The sequence below is a fragment of the Clupea harengus genome, chromosome 20 (genome assembly GCF_900700415.2).
Source record: "Clupea harengus chromosome 20, Ch_v2.0.2, whole genome shotgun sequence".
Taxonomy (NCBI): domain Eukaryota; kingdom Metazoa; phylum Chordata; class Actinopteri; order Clupeiformes; family Clupeidae; genus Clupea; species Clupea harengus.
Window position 1 is genome coordinate 25,118,534 of NC_045171.1, and position 22,075 is coordinate 25,140,608.

Below are 22,075 nucleotides of genomic sequence, written 5' to 3' on the forward strand. Positions count from 1 at the left end.
AGGTTGATTTAGTGGGCTTAATACACAATGCCTGGCATAAGCACATTGTTGAAAAGCTTAGCCTCGAACAGTTTAAATATCTCAGTGATAGGGAAAATGACCAGGGCATTGTGTGTGTGTGTGTGTGTGTGTGTGTGTGTGTGTGTGTGTGTGAAATCCAAGCACACACAGCTCTCTACTGAAGAAAGAAAACAGTCCCACATCAAATTGATTTATGACCTGCACGACTTCCGTACATCCTGTTTTTCCATCTTGTACCCCAGATCTCTTGAATGTCATTCTTAGGGTCTCTGGAAGTAATTTCTCTGGCTGGTCAGTACATAGCTTCAATGGTATCTTTAGAGGACAAACTGATCTCCTTTCACCTGAGAATTTGTGGTTAGTTTGGCCACAGACAGACAGGAGTAAAGTGGGTCAAAATACACTAACGCAAATTCCTTGAGAGAATCTCTGTGTATTAAGAACTAATGAACATCTGCTGAAGTTAACATGTTTGAAACATTATCTTATTAACAGGCTCAGTTAGGAAAGGGAAAAGAAATATAAATAACAAATCAATTATAAACTCAAGCAAAGTTGTCTTGCCAATTCAGAATACAGAAATGAAAATATTCAAATATTGCCCAATAACGGCTCAGTCTTAAGGTGCTCAAAATGGCTCACATGTTGACACTGTTGAGTTGCAGATCTTTCACTGCCCCAGCAGCAACTATTACCCTCTAATTACAATAGTATGTAGTTCCTCACATCAATAAATACAAATATAAATGAAACATTTGACAGTATTGAAATAACAACCGTTCTCCAAAAGTTCAGATGTACTCATCTAGGAGCCCTTTCAGATCTCCAACTGTCTCCAACTGGCTGAAAGATGGTGGCCTGCCTGAGTTGTGACAGTCCGCTTGTTTGTAAGAGTCTGAATTCTAATGGATGATTTTGAATTCTAATGGATGATTTTGAATTATAATGGATGACCATCTGAACTTATACTCAGTTGGCCACCCTGAGCGCAAGTGATAGATGCAAATTGTTTGCAGCTGGATACTGTGAGCAGTGTCCTGTGAACCCCTCTCAATGTCACGTGCATGAATAAAGTTTGTTGAAATCTCATGTTGTGAGTTCTGAGTCGTCTTTTAAAAAGGTAACCTACAGTAGCGCTGTTACAACCAGCAAGAAAAAATCCTAGTGAAGAATCCAGTGCAAAACATGGGAAATGGTCAACAACTGATTACTAACATCTTATTTGTTATGTGACAATGAACTTATGTATATAAATGTGAAAAAAGCTCCATCCATTGTTGAAGTGGCTGAAAAAGCAAGTATCCGTAAATGCAAATGGTGATCATAATGTAATGCCCATTTGGTTGGTAGTCAGTATGCTCATACGGTTACTATTACAAGGATATGACCTTGCAGTGTTCAACAAAAGCGCAAAGGACTGTTTAATAAGGCAAACTAGAAACAATTATATGTAAATGTATGATACATACCTTTTTTAAAGAAGAACATTACATATTTAAATGATTACACACAACCAATGTTTCCTTTCAAAACTTTATTTCACAAATTGATTTTTTTACATGGTGGGTGGTGGTGCCAGTGAAGATGTATAGCACTGGGTTGCATGCCCATTTGGCTGTTCTTCTTCAGAAGCGTACACGAAATTAGCCGTCATACCAATCGAGGAAGAGGAGTGAGAAGGAACACATCACCAGGAAGAATAAGATCCACACACGGAAGCCAGCGTTGTTTTTAATAGCCTGAGGGATTCCAAATATATTTTTGATATAGACATTGAGGTGTTATTTTTATTTACATTATGTAGGTTTTTGTGAAAATATTTCTTACTTCTCGGATATCCTCATTCCCTTCTTTCACGTCTTCAGTGGCACCAACTACAAGCTGGTGAATACTGTCTATCTCTGTTTCCTGTGGAAGAATTCATTTAGATGTCTGTTCCATCATACTCTCTCCAGTGATGTTTTCAAAAGGGTTATTTAGTTAAATACAAAGATTCATTATTGTATTCTAAAACATTTAACATTACAAGCCTATTAAACATATTGAAACTAAGTTAAAAATGATTTTTAAATGAGGGTGCACTGACTAACCTGTTGCAAGACTTTCTCTGCAAATATTTCCTGTAGTCGAGAGATCTCTACCACTTTTCCTTCTATTTGCCTGGAGTGGAATTAAAAGAGAACGAGCGTGAACAATTCATTCCTTGATGCCATCAGCCAATGACAATGTAAATGACAAATGTAAACCTAAATGACCTCTATACATCATCCCGGTCATTCACTAACAGACAGTGTGAGTCACAAAAAAAAAAAGGTTTTTCCCCTGACATGTTCACATTCTTTTTATCTTTAACTGATGAGGCTTCAGAAAGGTTAAATATTTACAACTCTCCCCTTTTACTAAAAACAAGTAAATATCTATTTATTAAATAAATAAATATTTTGTATTCACATTTTTAAAACCTTTGTTACTGTCTAAATCTAATCGCACCGAAAGTACAGATTTGGGCTAGGGTATGAGTTTTTGAATGGCCTTGGGAGCACCTTGGTCAGATGTATGCTTACTTGGTCGTGTGAAATAAGGTCATACGAAGGCTGTATATTGTACTGGTCTATATAGTGGGTTCAGTGGGTCAATTATGTCTTCTACAGTCCTCCAGAACACATCAGTTGCCAAACCAGGCAATAATGCAGGTTGACAAAACTCTTGACACAGCAGAAAAAGATCCTGGGACGTTACGGCAAACTTCTTTAATCTTTATGAGAACCCCACATGCTGGTGTACACATGCAGTGTTTTTGTGGTGTGACCATGGCTTCAGTGAAATGACCCCAAAGTCTCCAGCTAGGGTTCCCACAGTCATGGTCAGTCATGAAATTCAGTTCATTCATTGGAAGTTTGGGAAAAGACAAAGAGATAAAGTATATATTATTGTATATTTTATGGATTAATTCAAGTCAGAAAATCTGATCACTTCCTACTCCTGTTAAGCAGTGTGGGAACAGAGAGTGAGGGAAGAAAACAGATTTGATCCAGTCTCATTTCATCTCAATGAAGCTTCAGCCTGAGCTCCGCCCTCCAAAGCCTTCACCACGTATTTAGTAGTGTAAATGAATAGGAGATCTATCAAGTTTAGTTGTTAGACACATCATGGTGATAAAACTGTTCTATTTCTAAGAAGCGGGCTTAATCTATCTAAAACATCATAGGCCTTCTCTGGATTTGTCTGATACAATGTGACTGGACAGTGTATAGCAATCTTAGACAGGGTAAGTCATTCAGTTTGCTGTGGGGAGTTCTGTTCACCCAAATGTGGTCCAAATGTTGACAAATATGATTGATAGCCTAGGATTTAACACGTCTAGGACTGCCATCACTTGATGGTTGACAAAACACAGGGTAGCCCAATTTACATGGCTTCACAGCTACCTATGCCAGGAAGTAAACCATGTTAACCTTTTTGTCTCAAAACGCCTGAAAAGTGCACAATTAAACGCTACAACTAAATATTTTCTTTGGGGGTAACACCACTGGCATCTCCTAACTGTTTTTTGTCTTACCATAAAAATCTATATCATCCTATAGCCCAACCATATAACATCTATATCATCCTATAGCCCAACCATATAACCCCTGGTCCTCCACTGTAGGCTACAGGCTACACACAATTAACAGCTCTAAAAAAAAAAAAAAATCTGTGATATCGGTCAATACCAGCTAATCTTTCATTTCTTTTCTCATCTACGATTGCTAATGTTAGAGATAAATTACTCTGTCGTGTTGTTTTGGAGAGGAACCACCATACGAAGCAATTTGTTGTAACAAGGTTGAGTTTTACTGGTGGATACTGACACAATACAACTTGCCCAACAGACAGTCAAGTACAGTCAAGCAAGCCGGAGAATGCGAATTCTAGAGTCTAAACAGAGGATGCTCGCACTTTTAAGGCCTAATTCTGTGATGTCACTTCTGGCCCCCTGCACCGCCCACATACACTGTCTTCCACTCGGCACTTAGTTATAACACATGATTAACTTCTGCTTTTAATCTGCTGACATGTATGTCTGGACACTTTCCCTTATCTGTGCCCCAGCCTTGACCACCTAAGATTTATATGCTTCTCTCCTCTTCCGGGCCTTTGTCCCCGTTTTAACTTGCTCTCTCCTGTCTGACTCTTTACATTTCCCCTGCAGATGTTACTTGCTGTTTTTCTGACTTGTTGGCAGACTGCCCTTTTATTGTGATTATACTTCATTGATACATTTGATTAAATGTGATATGATTAGATACATTTGATAATTCAAATTTATCTTACACTAAGCATCTCAGCCTACTAGCAAACCTGTGGTAAAAACACTGCAGCGTGAATTTCAACACAAATGGGTCACGGTTAAGTGAGGGTGTAGTGTAAAGTGAAGACGTAGTCTAAATAAATCGATGTCCATGGCACACTCAGAGCCCATCCCCATTTCTAATAGATTCTCCCCTATTAGCAATACTGGTGCCAGTCTCCTCTCTAGAAATCTAACACATTACCTAGCCGAAATATATTGCTGACAATCCAAAATCAATACTAGGAAGGAGAACTACTACCCTATACCATACTTAGTCACATTCAAACAGTATCTGTACCTGGAACATCTAAGCAAACTACTATAAATCACACTGATAAAGAAATCAGACAGGAAAATCTGATGAAGATAAAAACTACGTGGACATGGAGTTGGAGTAGCAACAATGTTCCATGCTAACCTTTCCCGAAGACCTGAATTTAAATTTAAATAATTTGAAGTTCTCGTACACACACAAACTGGAAGCCAACCCATCCAGTGACTCTTGTGTCCCTAAACAGACTCTACTGCCCCCTACACTGAATTTATATCCGAGTTCTGAGACCTCCTACCCACCCTGGTTATAAACTCAGATAAAATCCTCATAGTGGGAGATTTTAATATCCACATGGACAATGGAAAAAAGCCTTATAATTGCAGTCCAATCACTAATAGAATCTATTGGGTTTTTCCAACATATAAAAATGGAAACTCATCACTGCAACCACATCATTGACCTTATGGACTCCCCCATATGCCCATGAGTGTTGTGGCTGGCATATATTTTCACCTACACTCAACAAATCTGGCAGGAATGTGGGGCTCTCCAAGATGAACAACCTTTCTATGCACATTGCATTAGCAACGCCAAACAGGAAGCAAGTTTTTTGGGATTTTGTGCTTTTGCCACGTGTTACATTTTGATGTTCTCCTAGATGATTCATCGGATTCATGTCAGATGTGGTATATATATGATATCAAAATGTTGCTGATTTTTAATTCGCAAGAGGTTTGAAAAGTGTTAATTTGGGGAACTGATGAATTTAAACGTCTTGCCATGCAAGCAGGAAATGTGTCATAATCTCACCATGCATTGCTTGATACAGCTCAAACTTCACAGGTTGGGCTATGATACATTTGTGAGGATATTCACATGCTCAAAGTGAATTTCTGGTGTAGCCTCACCATCTGTCAACAGAGGTAGTCTTTTCTTTCCTTGATCTGAGCTATAGTGCTCCAACCTAGACAGTTTATTGGATTGATTTCAGATTTGGTGTACATGACATCCCTATGGAAAATGAATGGGTTTTTGCTAAATCAATGCGAAGCAACAACAGTAGAAAACCTAGGCAAATGGTTTGGTGAGTTAAAATGTAGTTAACAATTGGTCTTTTGTAACAAACTGTTTTCTTGTCTCATGAAAATAAAGATGTTGCTACCAATATGCTAAAGCATTGTGCCACTTGTCTCAGGCAACACGAGGGACTAGAGTGGTATCCATGGTTACAGACAACTCTTAACTTACACCGTGTTTTTTTTTATGAAACTTAACGTTACAGCTCTAGCACTGAAAACATTTGATTTATTTTACTCACCAGATTGTGGCTATCAAATCATTAAGTAATCAATGTATCTACTTAAGCTGACTTCGTGTTTGCTGTGAGAACACTTGCAATCCTAGGTAAAGCTAGCTTTGGTTAGCTTCTGCTCACCTTGCGAAATTGTATGATGCATTAAGCTAATTGACTTGGCTGGTAGTATGTTATTTTTTGCTGGTAGCAGAGGGATAGCAACATACATATTTTAGAGATATAATGGGTCTACTATCTAAAGAGAGAACACGTTCATGTTTATTTTAATGAACATAATCGAATGTAGGGTCTCTCAGGCAGTTATTTAACTGCCATGGGCGTTATCTTGTTGATTTTCCAAAACCCCATTCATTCCCTCATAGGGATTTTCTTTTTAAAACCAAAACATTCAAAAATGCTAATCCGGCGCATATAAAATGACGCCGGTCATTCTCACACTCTATGTAGGGATATCTATGTGCTTAATAAAAAAACTAAGTTGTTTAATTCTGGTCTTGTGTTAATGTGGTGTTTAAGTGGAGGATTTTTGTATTGTATTTTTGTATGGAAACTCAACCATCTCCTGCACGTTTTCCCCCACATCACCATCAAGTCCGGTCGCCCATATCCCAATAACGTGGGGTGACCGCCGGCCCCTCACACTGATTAGCTTAAAATGTGTTGTGTTACGGAAGAACGTTCTGCATTTACTCTATAGCGTCTGATCTGATCTGTCATTATACTGTCTAGTGCTATGACTTAGCACTCCGAAACTCACTCACTCGCTCACACCGAAAGACACAGGTCCATTTCATTTAGTACAATATTTAATGGACATTATTTTACAGTTTCACCTCAACTATGTCCCAACCATACACATTTTCACTTCAACAACCACAAGCAATGCTATCTCTGGACAACAGCCGGCTAGCAAACTAATAGACTGAGAAACTTCTAGAGTACATAAAGTTGAGATCATATTTATGCATCACAGCACAAATCAGTTTTGAGAGTGCCATGAACACAGCACTGGTGTTCAGTTTTGAGAGTGCCATGAACATTCACTGGTGTTCAGTTTTGAGATGGGCCTAAGTAGGCTACCAAAACATTATGCAGTCTCAACTTGAGTGAAGTGTGGCTTGTTGCATTTTTTTTATATTTATTTCTGCTTTATTTTTATTTCATTCCTCACTGTGATTGGATTCATTCGATAATGACCTTGATGAATACCTATTCAAATTCTCAAACAGCGTAGATGAAAGATTTTGTTGTGTGCAGTTCTATTAATCTGTTTTTAATGTTGTTTCAATTTGAATTAATTGATTAAGAAACCATAACGGCTCTGTTTTTCAGAGGGCCTTGATTATGGACATTTTGAAAGTAATCTGACATCTTTTCGTTTGTCAGTGACCTGAAGTATACAGCCAAGAGTGGTTTCAGAGCAACAGAAGGAGCAAAACCTCAGAGAACATCTGTATGAAGACCTGAAACAGGAGTTCACAGACTCCTCATCTAGTACTACTGGACTTTTGAAAGGGAGGAAAAAATGCCAATAAAAAAATACCCAAAAGGGGAAAGAAGGGGTAAAAACTTCTAAAGGCATTCTAAAAATGCCTTCACTTAGAGTGTGTAAGATGTTCAAATGTGTCCTAGATCTTAACACTCTCCGAAGCCTCTATATATGTATATATGTGACTGCAGTAGTCCAAAGAGCATAAGGTACGCATTCTCTGCACCACTACTGTCCACCACACAGAATGATATCCTCAACAAACACACACAAATTCAAAGCTAACTGGAAAAGGAACATTAAGGGAAGCCTACCTGACTTCATCCACCAAACTGCTCATCTCACTGACCAACCTCTGGTTCTCCTGCTCAAACTGACAAACAGCTACACATTAGTTTCTCATGTTAAGCTTACATTTTGTGTGTGTATATTTAAAAATACACACACACACACACACACACACCAGAATGACTGAAAATGATTTTCACTTATAAATAATATAATATAAATAGTGCTGTCAAAATTAATCCTTTACTTTTTGCAGAATATTTACATGTACAAATTTTGGTAAAAATGAATGCAGCCAACTAGGTTTTGTAATTATTTCTGTTAGCGCATTTGTAATGGTCAAAATATCTGGGGGCATTCAACCTACACTGGACACAGAGCATAGCTTAATTCACAAACTTGCAATTTTATTGAACACTTAGACTAACAACTAAGACTAACACCACTATCCTTTATATCGACTGGCTGACCTAGTCGCTAGCTCCCTCCAAAGTATCTCCCCAAAAGTGTGTCTCTCTGCGTCTTCATCTCAAGCCTTGTTTCAAAATAAAGGTCCATTCATCCTCCACATGAACTGACAATCAATTTTGATGGTCTTGATGGTTCTAATGGAAATTGGAAATCTTTAGTTCACAGGATAGAATCTGTGCCCAAAATGACACAGATGCTATTGAACCTTAGTGTTTGAATTAAAATATACTTGAATTCCATGATTTTAAATTACAGGCTTCAGTTTTTTTTTTTTTATCAATTGACAGCACTACTTATACAACTATGTGGATAATTCCTATAGCCACTACCTCTGAGAGGTTATATGACTAATAATATCTGACAGTTCAATGGTATATGACTAACAGACTAAGAAATACGAGTGTGTTTTTCCTGGATGACTTGATAAAACAGCTCTGTACCATCTGTATTTCTTCAGGAGAAAGCTCATCCTCTGTTTTGCTGTCTTCCCATAAATGTGCACTGCTCCCTGACACTTCTGACACCGTCTTCTCTGAAAGAGAAAAGGCAAACAGGACAGCGATTTATAGATTTTGCATCGTAGACGAGCATCAGCAGTACAATGGCAAAAGAAGGGGTTGAACAGAATTGCTATTGCTTTTTGGCTTACCAAATAAAACAATAATGGGACTTTTTTCCCCCCCTAAAGACATAACCCCTCAGTATTTTTTTGCTTTTCTTTCCACTATATTATACACAAATGTCCCAATATCTTATCTAGCTTACTTGCAGACATGTTTATCAGAATGGCATACACTATAATCACCTAGACAATTACACATTTTCCAAGAAAACTCTTGCATCCATTAAATAATGTGCAAACTGAATAGAAGACAGTCAAGATATTAAAGCGAATTGTGTTGCCTCTTGGTATGAAATGCCCCATATAAATAAAGTTTGATTTGATCAAATAATTCTCCATTTACAGCTATAACAATCTTTGCAGTATTACAGCTTTGGGTCACTTGTTGTAGGATAAGACTGGCTCCAGGCAAGAGCCTTCCACAGGGTATGGCATGGTGATGGAGTTATGGAAGGGGTTTCCTGTTATGCGAGACTGGCCAATGAGAAGTCTTTCTGTGTACCTAGAAGGCCAGCATTCCAAGGTCCTCTTCCCTGTAAGACTGGTGTGATCTGGGTCGTGTTTAATACATCTGCCAGTTGAGGACTTGTGAGGCTAGTTTCCCAAACTGGTGATTGTACTTATCCACCTGCACAGTTGTGCACCAGTTGGTATACATTTCTGTAGTTTCACCAGCAGACAGATCTATTTATATACACCAACTGCATAGCTTACTAAAGTTCGTATAATTTAGTAACATACACTCTTTCTTCAATTTTTCTTATTTCCTATTGGAAATTGTCCCTTTCATTCAGGGTTCCATTGCAGTGAATTTCACGTTGCTCCCATTCAGGTTATATGGGGACATAAACGAATAGAACGGTGCACACAGGTGCAGGAGTTTAGTGGAACGAATGGGGCACACAGGTGCAGGAGTTTAGTTGAGATGCCGATTGTTGATCTGCATCCACCATCCAATGTCTACACTGACAAATTCAAATTTCTCCAGAAGAAATGCCCCTATGGCACACCATGCTCTTCCAAAAGGCAACTGGAGGACTATTATAGAGGCCACTGCTGAAGATCTTCACCGGCTCTAGTGCTGATATGAAACCTGGTCAGAAGCTGTGCCACCGCTGTCAGGAGAAGTTCACACACAGAGGCAAAAAAATGAAAATGTCAGAGGAGTCTTCTTTAGAAGTCCATACTGCGCTTGCAGAATGCACATTAGACTTTTTTTTTTTAGATGACTGGATTTCAAATTCAAACGGAAAGATGGAGAGCTGCCAGAAACCAACTGTCCTTGATGATTTGGCTCCACCAAACTGGTCGATCGATGAAAATGCTGAAGAATTCAACGTGTCTAAATAAGGGCTGTCAGAGGGACTGCAATAATTAAGCGCTAACGGAAGTTCATTGCCAGGTTATTATGCTTAACCTGTAGCAAAAACGAAATATCACTGAGGCATGCCAAAATTCAAGCTGATGTTGTGGAGTTATCCGGGGGGAAGGGGAAGAAGGAGTACAGTTGAGTATCATCAGCATGAAAGTGATAGGAGTACCTATGGGAATGGATGATCTCACCTAAGGAAGTGGTATCAATAGAAAATAGGAGGGGTCCAATTAACGATCGCTGACGTACACCAGTGGAGAGGTGGTGAGATTTTGACACTTGTCCCCGCCAAGACTGAACATCCACTGGGGTACGATTAAAACCAACTGTGTCCTTACCCTGAAATTCCGAGTTTGGACAGCGTAGAGAGGAGGATGTCATGGTTCACTGTGTCAAAGGCTGCTGACAATTCTAGTAAAATCAGAAGTGATGACTAAGCAAAGGCTTTTGCTTCTCTCAGTACTTCAGTCACAGATAAAAGAGCAGTTCAGTTTTACTTGTTTAAAGACAACATTTTCAAGTATCTTTGATAGAAAAGGAGGGAGGGAGACAGGTCCATAATTTTTCACATCAGATGGGTTAAAGTGAAACTTTATTAAGCAAAGGAGTAACCTGATCCTGTCTGAATGATGTGGGAAAGTTCCTTGAACTGACTGAAGCATTTCCTCTGTTATGTCACACCCTGGCTGATGACCCTTGGACAGAGTTATTGTTATACCCTGAAGGAGATCTCTACTGTCACCATTCAATAGTATCAGAATCAGAATCAGGTTTTATTGGCCAGGTAAGTTTGCACAAACAAGGAATTTGACTTGGTAAAGTGACTCTCAGTGTGCTTACACAAAATATGCAACACAACACAATAGTAGTAGGTAGTCTCTAATTAGGATTAATTATGGTAAAATAAGAGGAACCTCTCTATCATTTGCCTTAATCCGGAACTCAAAAGCAAAGGGATTTGAATACTTATGCAAGTACTATAGTTCAGTTTGCAATAAAAAATACTGAGGGGGAAATATGAGTAATTATCTTTTGTAATTGTGAAAATGGTTATAACTTCAGGGGGCTTTGTTTGCCAGCCAAATTCGTTACACAGGGGGCCTCAATTGTACCAGCAGCCCATCCACAGTAAAATCGTGCTGAGCACTTTTTTTTTTGCATTAACTGGGATTCACTACAAGAAATTTGACGGCAAACCATGTATACCTCTGCGTATGGTCTGGAGGTGGCTTGTGCATTATTTGTAATTTGGCGACACCAACAGGAACTAACAGTGATGAAAGCAGGCTCAGCGGTCTCTAAATCAATCAATGCAGACATAAGTTCGTATTGTTCCTTGTGCAGCTCTAATACGGTCATCACCTAACTGTCAATGTAGCAATCATACCAATTGTATGAAAAGGGATCACCTGGTTTACTTCAAAGTGTATTTAACAGTACAGAGGCCAAAACTGTCAGGATTTCTGAATCTAATCAGTGTTATTGACTGCACTCATATTGAAATATGGGCACCACAACAGGATGGTCAACTTTGTTTAGTCACAGAGTTTTGGTAAAACTATATGGCGCAAACTGCAAAATGGAGCGTTGCGTGATCCCTGTCAGTATATATTTTTTAACATTATATATATATATATACATACATATACACATATGCATTTGAGTAAAGTTTCTGTTCCGTACCACTGCTTTCCTCCTTCTGAGCCTTCTGCACTGTCGGTTCCGGAGTCTTCACCTTACTTTGATGCTCGGGTTCCAGCCTTGAACTGCAAAAGGCAAAAACAAAACTAAATCAAATTATGATTCTTCTTGTGCATTCCTTCTTTGCTATAGAGCAACTTATTGGTCAAAATGGGTTTTTTAACACTTAAAGCAACAGTATGCCAGAATTGACCACTTTTTAAGACATGTTTTTTAGGCAATTAGATTTTGGCAGCATCTTCAAATAATTTTTTATGGTACATGGTCATGTGAAGCATCTGTCCTTGTACTGTCAGACGATACATTATCGTGCTTGTTATAAGGCTACCTGCCAAAAAGATCAAAGAAACATCAGACTCATACATTTACTGGTCGTTCCTGGGTCCCACTGAGAAAAATAGTATGTTGATGTGAACAGCAACAGTCACAATGATATAGTGTATACTGTGTCAGCACTGCAATCTAACAAATTACTGAGCTTGATTATTATTAACGTTATTGTGTCTTTCTGCTGTGTTCTTAAGTACCATATAAAATACATCCACTTCACTTACAGTCGCTTCTTGTCTACAACCCGTTTTACTCGTATAGCCCTCTGTTCTGAGTACAGTTTGCACACACCTGTTAAAGGATGAAAGATCACAAGAAAAAAACCAGATCAAACAAACAGAGTTCTCACATATAGTTAATAATGTATATTCCATTAATAATTCTGACCATACCTTTCAGGTATACTTCTACAAGGTCTAGCATGGCACCGTGATGCTCTTTGATCTGTAGTGAGATAACTTGTCTTTCAGCTGCGAACACAAAGAAACAAACACAAACAAGTACACACAGTCATGAAGTATACAACAAGTGACAATAAGCCTGTATCAAAGAATATTCATTGTGCCCTTTCTATACACTGAATAGAGACAGTGCACAAAAATGGCCGTGCCCCCCCCAGTGTGTGGAGGTTTTTATTGGGCTTTATTATTTGTAACCCACACAAGACAACACAAATATTTCACTATCCACAAACATACGTATATTTTTAACTTTGTGTTGTGTGAAGTCATTTTCACAGAAATACATGCAAATATGTATACCTTACTCTGTAAACACGTTTAAATCTTACATGCAAAGGGATATGTATGCATTTGTGGATCCATTTCTACACGTGAAACAGGTTTTGCACATTTTGGGCCACCTCACATTTGTGACTTCCTTCCTATTTACGGATTTATGTCCAATTCGTACCACAGCTGCATTTAGTAACTACACCAGCAGGAGGCACTATTTCCTTACATGACAAAGCTCACAAAACTACCTAGCATCCACATCTGTAAAACAGGAGACAATAAGGTGAAGGACAGCAGCCTGGCTTCAACCAGCAGGTGACAGAACAAGATTGCGATTCAACATCGGGTTCCTCGTTGTCATCTCTAGGCGAGTGTGCTGTGCTCGTTTACTTAACGGCATTACACTACAGTTTGCTAACTTTGTGTTAGCTGTGGTTTGTGTACAAGCTAGCTCACGTTAGATAATTTAGTCCAAATACAGAGAAAATTTGTATGTGAGGCATGGATAGCAGTCATAGATGCTGACAACTGTAAACTTGCATGGCCAATGTTTAATGTTCGGCTTAATTTGTGTTGATAGTGTAGCCATGACTTTTGGATTTTTGAGTGCTGCATTCAGTCAGGTGGGGGGGGGGGGGGGGGGGGGGTAAGCAGAGATGATAGAAACATGGCAAAGTTCTCTAATAAGGTTGAGAAAATCATTAATGTTGCCTTTACATCGAAGGGGGATATGGGTTGCTCACCCCTCACAGTGGTGGTGTACCTCATGTTATGAGGTGTCACGAACTTTCTCTGCAGCTGAGCTTTTAAACAAACTTAAAGAATATTTGGGAGATTCCATGTGTAAACTGAAAGTTGAATTGGAAAGAAAGTTTTAATAGCATCAAATAAGTGCACTCATGAAGTCTTGTATTCGTCAGTATCGAATACCTCCATTATAATATAGGATGTGTATGCACACAGGTTTCACATAGCCCTCCATTTGGTAGGCAACTGTCTATAATGATTTATTTTCCCATCTCAGAAAATACACGATATTCTTTATTATAATGTTTTGTAGTACATTAATGTTGATACAAGTTGTATTGTGATTATCTAAATGTGCTCCCCTGCTATGTAGAGGGCAAGACCTTTCCATTGCGTTTCTACTCCATTATGACTAAGCCTAACTAAGAGAAACAAAGCAGTGGGAAGGCAGAATCCCAACCACACAATTCCAACCAAATAATCGTTTCCATATGTGGGGCCACTAGGAATCAGTTCTTCCAGCACATTCCACAGATGTTTGACTGGATTCAAATTTGGAGAGAAGGCCATGGTGTTGGTCATGGTAATGGTTATGGTCTGTTTCTCCTCAGACTACTATTGGTACTCACTACTGCTGGCTAGGAGCACCCCAGAAGCCTTGCCATTGGTACATACTCACTACTGCGGTACATACTACTCTGCGATGTCTGGCTTTTTGAGAAAGTCTTAAATCGTTTTCCACACAGTCTGTGCCTGTATTTTGTTTTCGTGCTCGTCAGAGCTGAGAACCCACTCTCACATAAGTACGTTGTGGCAAAGGGCATCAAAGTCTTTTCAACGAGGTGCGTTGTTATGACGCGTTTTGACAATGTTTGACGGCGTCTGTCACACCAAGTTGATTTGGACACAAAAAAGCTAGTAGCTTGGCTAGCAACAACTGTACTGCTGCTAACATCCTGATCCGAGGTAGACTTGGAAGAGCAACCTGGGCTGCTGTCGCCGGCAGGTGCATCCTCGATAGTAAGCCTTCTACTAGTAGTAGCTATTGGTGTCTCTCTGGACCGGGGATTAACAATTTTTAACCATTTATCCCTTTTCGTGTAGCAACCAGAATGAGCTCCCGCTTCTATACACAGGGCATCAGCGAATGGAATTCTGACGAGGGAGCTGACCGTTTTGCCTTTGTTTTGATTAACCTACCTGTTGCTATTTTTGGCAGTTTAATATTGCGCTGAACACTACAATGTATACGTGAGTGTATTTTTGGCATTGCAACTGGGCTATTCGGACTATTTAAGATGTCATGTCTATTTATAGGTCAGTTTGAAAATGTAATGGGCTGTTTCACTTTGAAAATGCAAATCACATTTTCACGCCCGCGTACCCCCTACGTCCCTTTGCGTACCCCAGTTTGGGAAACACTGCTCTAACCCATGATGGCCATGATTACTGGGTCCAGTCCAAGTCACTCAGTTCTTGGCACCTGTCCATTTCTCCCTCATGTCAACTATGAACACGGACCATTTGCTCTCCATCTAATACATCCCAGACCTTAACAAGTGCTGTTACAAGCTAAACAAAGTTATTGGCTTAATCTGTCTTAATGTTACGGATTTTATACGGTGTATAAACCACATCAATGCCACTACCAGTTTGGAAACTCCATTCTACTTACAAGTTACCAATGAGTGAACCATTGTGGGGGGCCTTCTCACCTTCTACCGCAAACTTAAGATTTTCATGGGCTTTTCCAAAATCCAAAATTTCCTTCTTAGCAGTCTGAATTTTAAGCCAAATGATACTATGTTATTGAGACCATATTCTAGGTTGAGAATAGAGAACTAGCTGTGTCTAGCATGTGTCATCTCCTATATGTTATGCAGCATATGAAGACCAGGGCCCATATAACACAATCACTGGGTAAAAGGGATCACCAAAACCAGTTAATGCTGTGGAATGTAAGTATGGGTGGTGAGGTGATGTTGATGAACTAGTGAGGGAAAACCAGTTACCTAGAAAATGACAAACTAATTACAAACCTACAAACTAATTACATAGACAAGACAAAGCGCCTAGAGACAATTGTATTGTTATGGCGCTATATAAATAAAAAAATTGAATTGAATTGAATTGAATTGAATGTTCTACATCTACTCTTCACGCTTAATGATGTCGACCCGAAATATAGCTTTGGAGCCTTACCCTCCATACGTAGCTGTTTAATAGCATCAGAACAGGTTCTCATGAAGATCTGAGCATCTTGATCAATCTGATCCCTTTCAGAGTCTGTCATGCGGGTTAAATCTGATGAGATGAGACTGAAAAAGACAAGACAAACACATCAATATATTACCACATTGAAGGACACAATGAGAGGAAATCACATGATGCAACCATGGGCTTGCAAGCACAATAAACACACAATAAACACACAATAAACACAGCTCTCAAGACATATCCTTTTCCCCCACACACTCATCTTTTTGGTGCAGTTAAACTGTGTTATTTCATTAGTTAGCTTCAACACGGTTACTCAAGGTTTAATACAGTGGAAGACAGTTTTTTTAAATAAGACACGTTTGATATACCCTACAGACGTATTGGGCTTTTCAAAGTGGACTGTTACCTTCCCAGTCTGCCACGCTCACAAATAGAAAATAGGTGGAGAAAACGGGCCAATTACAAGTGTTTCAATATCACAAGGCATCCAAAACTCATGTTTTAGGGTACCGCCCATATTATGACGACAAACATGGGTAAAGAAGACGGGGCCGGCTACCTAGTTATTCAGCAAGTTATACTAATCAGTAGTGGAAACAGCAAGTTATACTAATCAGTAGTGGAAACGAGGTGTTGGAGAGAAAGAGGTAATGTACTGTTCCAGGCTGCATTACGGGAGGAACAGTTTTCTTCCAAAGGATCTTAACATCCAAAAAAAGAGTGGCTTAACTTTAATTTTGGGTGAGTTCCTGGAAAATTCAGGCCTTCATTAATGGTGTTTCAGTTGGAACAGTTCCGTCGACTACCAGTCCACAAACTTAAGTTGTTTCAAATTGAAATGGTGTATCTGACAATGTGAGCGATTCAGCTTCTTAGACAGACGTAAGTCTGCTAACATGGATGAGCTAGATAACCAAGTTAATGCTCTAGCAAGCAACTGGTCCTGACCTTACATTTAGATGAAATCTGTACTTCGTCAGCTTGCTAGGCTGCATGTCATACATTAATCAACAATAGAACAATAGTAATAATACTACAACTCATTTGATTGCCAGATAACATACAGAGTGACATTTCAAGAATGCTTTGGCTAACTAGCTAGCTCTGGGGCATGCCTGCCAACCCTAACATTATCTTGCTAGCAACCAAAATCTCAGTTTGGTGAGGAAAACAAATACAGTTTTGTAGTGTCATCCGAACATGGGGACATGCTTGAAAGCAGACATTGGATTGTTGGTTTGTTTTCTGTCAGAGTTGGTGTGATATTATGTTATATGGACATGGTGTATACTTAGACCCACCAAATTGTAGCTAGCTAGCAAGGTAGGAGGTAGAACTAGCTGGCAAGCTCATGCACAGGTGTTTGAATTCCAAGCAAAGTGGGGCCAGTGTATCACTACGTTTCCTCCAGACCCTCTTTCTTACCAATTCAACTTTTGTTATAGTTGTTTTGGAAATTCATACTCCATTCATACTCCGTATTATTCTGAAGCATAGATACTCTCCCCTTTGGCTGTGAGGTTTTAAGGATCTTAGAATGGGGGTTTCACTCGCATGAGGTGATGATACTGAGCATTCAAGTGGTAGCACACCCCCTCTCTACAAAGAAATCCTCTTGCCATTTAAAGCATTTGGATTTAGCTGTTGTTTTCATACAGCTCGGAAGGACACAATATCCACATCCGTTTGGGGGCAGTGTATCACTAGGTTTGTCAACCTCTAACTCCTCTCCCTTGCACTAGTAACCAAAAAGTTTGAACAAGGTGGAGAGGCTAAAGGCTACATGTAGCATGAAGACACGTGGAACTATGTGGTCACAAGGAGATCTACCCAGAGATCCTGTTGCAGGTGCACTTCATCACGGAGAACTGTCCCAGACTCGTCACAAGTCTGACTTCTCTAGCGGCCACCCACGACCCCTTGGCCTGCACTGTTTACAACACCATGGAGGATCTGAGGGCCTACTTGGAAGCAGGCACCACTACAAACTCTTTTGGGCCAGAGTCAGACAGACTGTTGGTAAAGCTGAAGGGCCAGGAGAAGAGTCCCTACGTGGTGTGTACAAGAAGTCACTTGAGAAGCTGGTGAAGCACTTTGATGACCACCCAGCCAAGGCTTTCTACAAGGCAGCGAGAGTGTTTGACCCCCGTCAACTGCCAGCCCTCTCACACAGCATCACAGACTTCAATGCCATCCCTGGATTCAAGAACCCCTCCTAGGATTTGAGAGATGAGTTTGCGATCTATGCCCAGTACAAGCAGGAAGACATCCCAGACCCTCTTGACCTGTCTGCTTTCTGGGGTGGTCTGCAGCAGAGGTTTCAAGGTCTGGCTGCTGTGGCACAAGATGCCATTTGGATGCCTGTTGCTACTGTGGGTCCTTCTCCCAGTACAAGCACCTCCTGAATGACAGAAGAGAGGGCCTCACTGAGGCAAACACAAAGCAGCTATTGATGCTGTAATACAATAGAGACATTGAGGGTCGCCTCACCTGAGTCCCCAGATGTTTCTGATCATGATGCTGAGTACTCAGTCAGACATTCTCAGATATAATCCATGATCTCGTGGGGTGTGTCACACTCACTGTTGTGACTGTTGCAGTCATTTTGTTTGTTCAAGTTTATATTTGTGAAGGACTTGCCTTGGAGTTGCTTTGGAATACTTTCATGTTTGAATACAACACTTTCATGTTTGTTCAGTATTTCGAGTTAAACAGTTCTGCTTAGTTTTTATCTAAAAATATTGAATGTAGCACCTTTAAAACTACCACTTTTTCCAGTTCATACCAGTTATGAGTACCACCCACCAAATAAAAACAATGTAATTATGCCCAGAAATAAATAAACAAATAATAAATAATAAACAAACTACTACCTGCCCATGTTCACATAGTCCTTTCTGTGTTGCAACAGGAAGTCTTTGAGTTTTGTGATGTTTGAAATCTATGGAAATCAAAAACAGAAAAAGTGTTATACATCACATATCATTATATTCTTTGGCCTCAGGATTTTCAACCAAATATGAGAGGAAAAAAATGTAGTGTTTGGCAAGAGAGAGAGAGAGAGAGAATTATCATGCTATTAATGTTTTTCTATAATCAATAATCCAAAGAATCTTATATTAATTTGTATTCGTTGCCTTTTAATTGGTCTAAGGTAAAAATGTAAGGGTCTCTGGTTGAATGTCCTGCCATATGGAATGCCCTAGAGAGGTGTGAGGCCATAGCCATCTTCACCACCTCTCCTCTGAGGTCGTATCAAAGTGGCATCGTATTCCTTATAACCCCACTTCATGAATACAGGCCTCTGAGTCATTCCATGCCAAACGTACCAATTTAAGAAAAAATCTCCCCATCGACCATCTCAGATTTGGCTGAAAAAATCCAAGGTTGTTCATACACTTCTTAATAGGTATAGTCCCAAATATTAGCTCTCTACTCCCAATAGTTTTGTCAGAATTTTTTTTTTAGCAACTAAGTTACGTGCATTTTCAGACGCATTTTAGCAGCGTTTTCTGAAGAGCCATTTTCAAATTGCTATGACTAGAAAAGTATTTAAGCTAGCTCCTTCAAACTTTCTAGGCTTAAAATCTGATACCAGTACTTGAAGAATATGGCCTTCCAAGGGTGTGGCTTGGGTATATCATAGTATTCGGGGTGCTTGAATTTGCTCGAAAATTTTACTCTACGTTCTGTGGCAGCATCTTTGAAGGCCTGTGGAAAGCTCAATGTTAAAGCTAGAGACTTGATATTATACACAGACCTTCCTATGTATGCTCAGTATATTTTATTACTGTTTTGGAAAGATTAGATATTTGTTTTTAACATATACAAAATTTGTGATGGCGTTCTGCCTCATTTTCTCAAAATAATGTTTTAAAAATTTGGAATTTTTATACACGCCCAGCATTCAATGGCCTATGGAAGCATATTCAAATGCTTACAAAATGCACTAAGTTTATGACACAGAGCTTAAACTGCACAACATTTTTTTCAGCCAAATCTGAGACGGTCGAGTGGGAGACATTTGTACACTTGACATGGAATGACTCCTCTGAGACATTTGCTCCCAGCTAGATCTCTTAATCAACAACTTCCCCTGTGAACCAGCATTGTGGCGTTTCCCGTCTCAGAGGAAGCAGACTGATTGGAGCTATTGATTGATAGCCCTTTATGCTGTGTAGGAAACTTAAACTTGGACTGTTTCCATGTGTAATCAGAGACATAGGTGAATCTTTTGAGTGAAGCCTCCCTCTCTCCATTGATGCATCATTGCAAGAATTAATTGATCCTGATTGATCATTCTCCAACTGAGTGTCCACCAATCTTTTGGTAATAGAAAAAATACCAACCGAATCACCAGCGCTACTCTTTTCCCCAAGGATTGGTAAAGTCAATATAGTAACTGTGCATATGCAGCTACCATAGTATAATTGCTACATGGTTAAGCATAAGAGTGTTTAAGCTTTGTCAATGTTCATGTATTGATTTGGTTTGTCTACTGAACATGAATAGTTAGTTTATTAGGTAGTTGGCTTTGCCACACCATACAAGAATTAATGTTAGTTATGCTCCCGAGAGACATACAGTCTTGCATGCATTACTAACCATTTTCTTTTCCTAACTTCTAACTTCTAACCACACCGATTGCCCATATGTTGGCCTTAAACATAGCCACACACACATGGAGAGAAAACTCAAACTTCACGCTTTATATAGGCTAGTTTCTTTGTCCAATCTAACATGACCGTGCACACGCATGCACAAGGAACTATGGAGACTAAACGAAATACACACATTACTTCTGGTGCACACACAACAGTGCACACTACATCTAGTTAGATTACATTGTGTGCTTTACCTCGGATCATTTTGTCTATTTAATGTTGCACAAGAGTGAATACTGCCAACCTCCTAAGACCTTCAACCTTTACTGGCTATTGATACGGTAATTCAAGTTGTAGTTATTAATCCAATTATTAAACATAGTTCCAAATTGATAGATTAGTATATTTTATGAGACTGATCTAAGATCTATTCGGGTAAGATCACCAACATTTTATTGGTGCTGTTGTCAGGATAGTACCAACGTTATCTTGGTAGCCACGTTCACGAAGTAAGGTACATTATTCCCGAGCCTGTGTGATGCTGGTAACTATTGTACCTACAACCTTTATATGTAAAGGTTTCTGCTTCCAGTCATGTATTGATAATGCATCCAGCTAACATTTTGTTTTGGGCTGATCTAAAACAACTGCTTACCTTGGGCTTATCTTAGAAAATTAAACACATATTTATCAAGGTTTTTTCCTCAAGGCTACGGCCATATCGACCCCTACAACACTTCACATTATGACAAAGAAGTGCATTTAAACAGTGATACTGTCAAAATACACTAAATAATTGCTAACACTGAGCGACAGGAAGACTAGAATATAAATGGTAATATTCTATCCACAACACAATACTGGAGGCATAGACTTAATTACAAACTCCAACACAGTAAAGTGGTAGTTCACTTCTTTAGTGAGCTTTAAACCTCAGTGATAGAGCACGCAAACCACAACTATTAGGTGAACACAACGCATGTGTACGTACGGGAACCAGTCAGAGTTTGATATGACAGCTGTTAGCCAGATTGTACTATTCTATTCGCCGGCTCAAAGATATACAAATCAGATTAGATTTGCTCCCAGGTCTGTAACTCAAACAAGTTCCAATTTCTCGATCGTGGCATTCACACCGTAATGTTACGCAGTCTAGTCTGATCTGGGCAAGATGACTTCAGTGGTTTGGTGCAGAGTTTATTTAACGTTAAGTTGCTCAATCAACTAACACACTCGCCAAGTGGCATCGCTTTGCTCACACTTTGCTAATGTTGTAAGTTAAGGGGGTGATGCAAACTCACCACCTCCTTGGCTTTGGAAGAAAATCCATTGCTGGAACGACTTTTCTTAAATAGCTCCTCTTTTTGTGAATCTAGAGCAAGACCTATTGCTTTATTGCGCGTTTTCACAGTTTTGACACTAGCTTTGAATAATAAGGTAATATCCACAGCCATTGCAAAGGTAAAAGCGAGACGTCAAATCAAAGCGGGCCTACTTCCTGGAACCCCCTACAACAGGAAAAGGAACTGTAATGCCGCCTTACACCATAGAGTA

At 39.5% G+C, this 22,075-nt stretch overlaps 1 protein-coding gene across 1 annotated transcript; it reads right to left on the reverse strand.

The window, feature by feature from the left end:
* Positions 1–1,540: 1,540 nt before the first annotated feature.
* stx18 (syntaxin 18) lies at positions 1,541–22,054 on the reverse strand. Its single transcript, XM_031587171.2, has 11 exons — positions 21,823–22,054; positions 18,791–18,858; positions 15,900–16,015; positions 12,609–12,686; positions 12,441–12,507; positions 11,869–11,951; positions 8,632–8,723; positions 7,747–7,805; positions 2,112–2,181; positions 1,849–1,929; positions 1,541–1,760 (listed from the first exon to the last, which is right to left on the reverse strand). The coding sequence occupies exons 1-11, from the start codon at positions 21,973–21,975 to the stop codon at positions 1,665–1,667; spliced, it is 963 nt and encodes a 320-aa protein (XP_031443031.1). The 5' UTR covers positions 21,976–22,054; the 3' UTR covers positions 1,541–1,664.
* Between the last annotated feature and the right edge of the window lie 21 nt (positions 22,055–22,075).

Excerpts from the sequence above, each read along its gene's own strand:
- stx18 (XM_031587171.2), bottom strand. The coding sequence starts at position 21,975 with ATGGCTGTGGATATTACCTTATTATTCAAAGCTAGTGTCAAAACTGTG. Across the intron at positions 12,687-15,899 it reads TAAACAGCTACGTATGGAGG|CTGAAAGACAAGTTATCTCA; the intron begins GTAAGGCTCCAA and ends TTGTGTTCGCAG. Across the intron at positions 7,806-8,631 it reads CTCCTGAAGAAATACAGATG|TTTGAGCAGGAGAACCAGAG; the intron begins GTACAGAGCTGT and ends GCTGTTTGTCAG.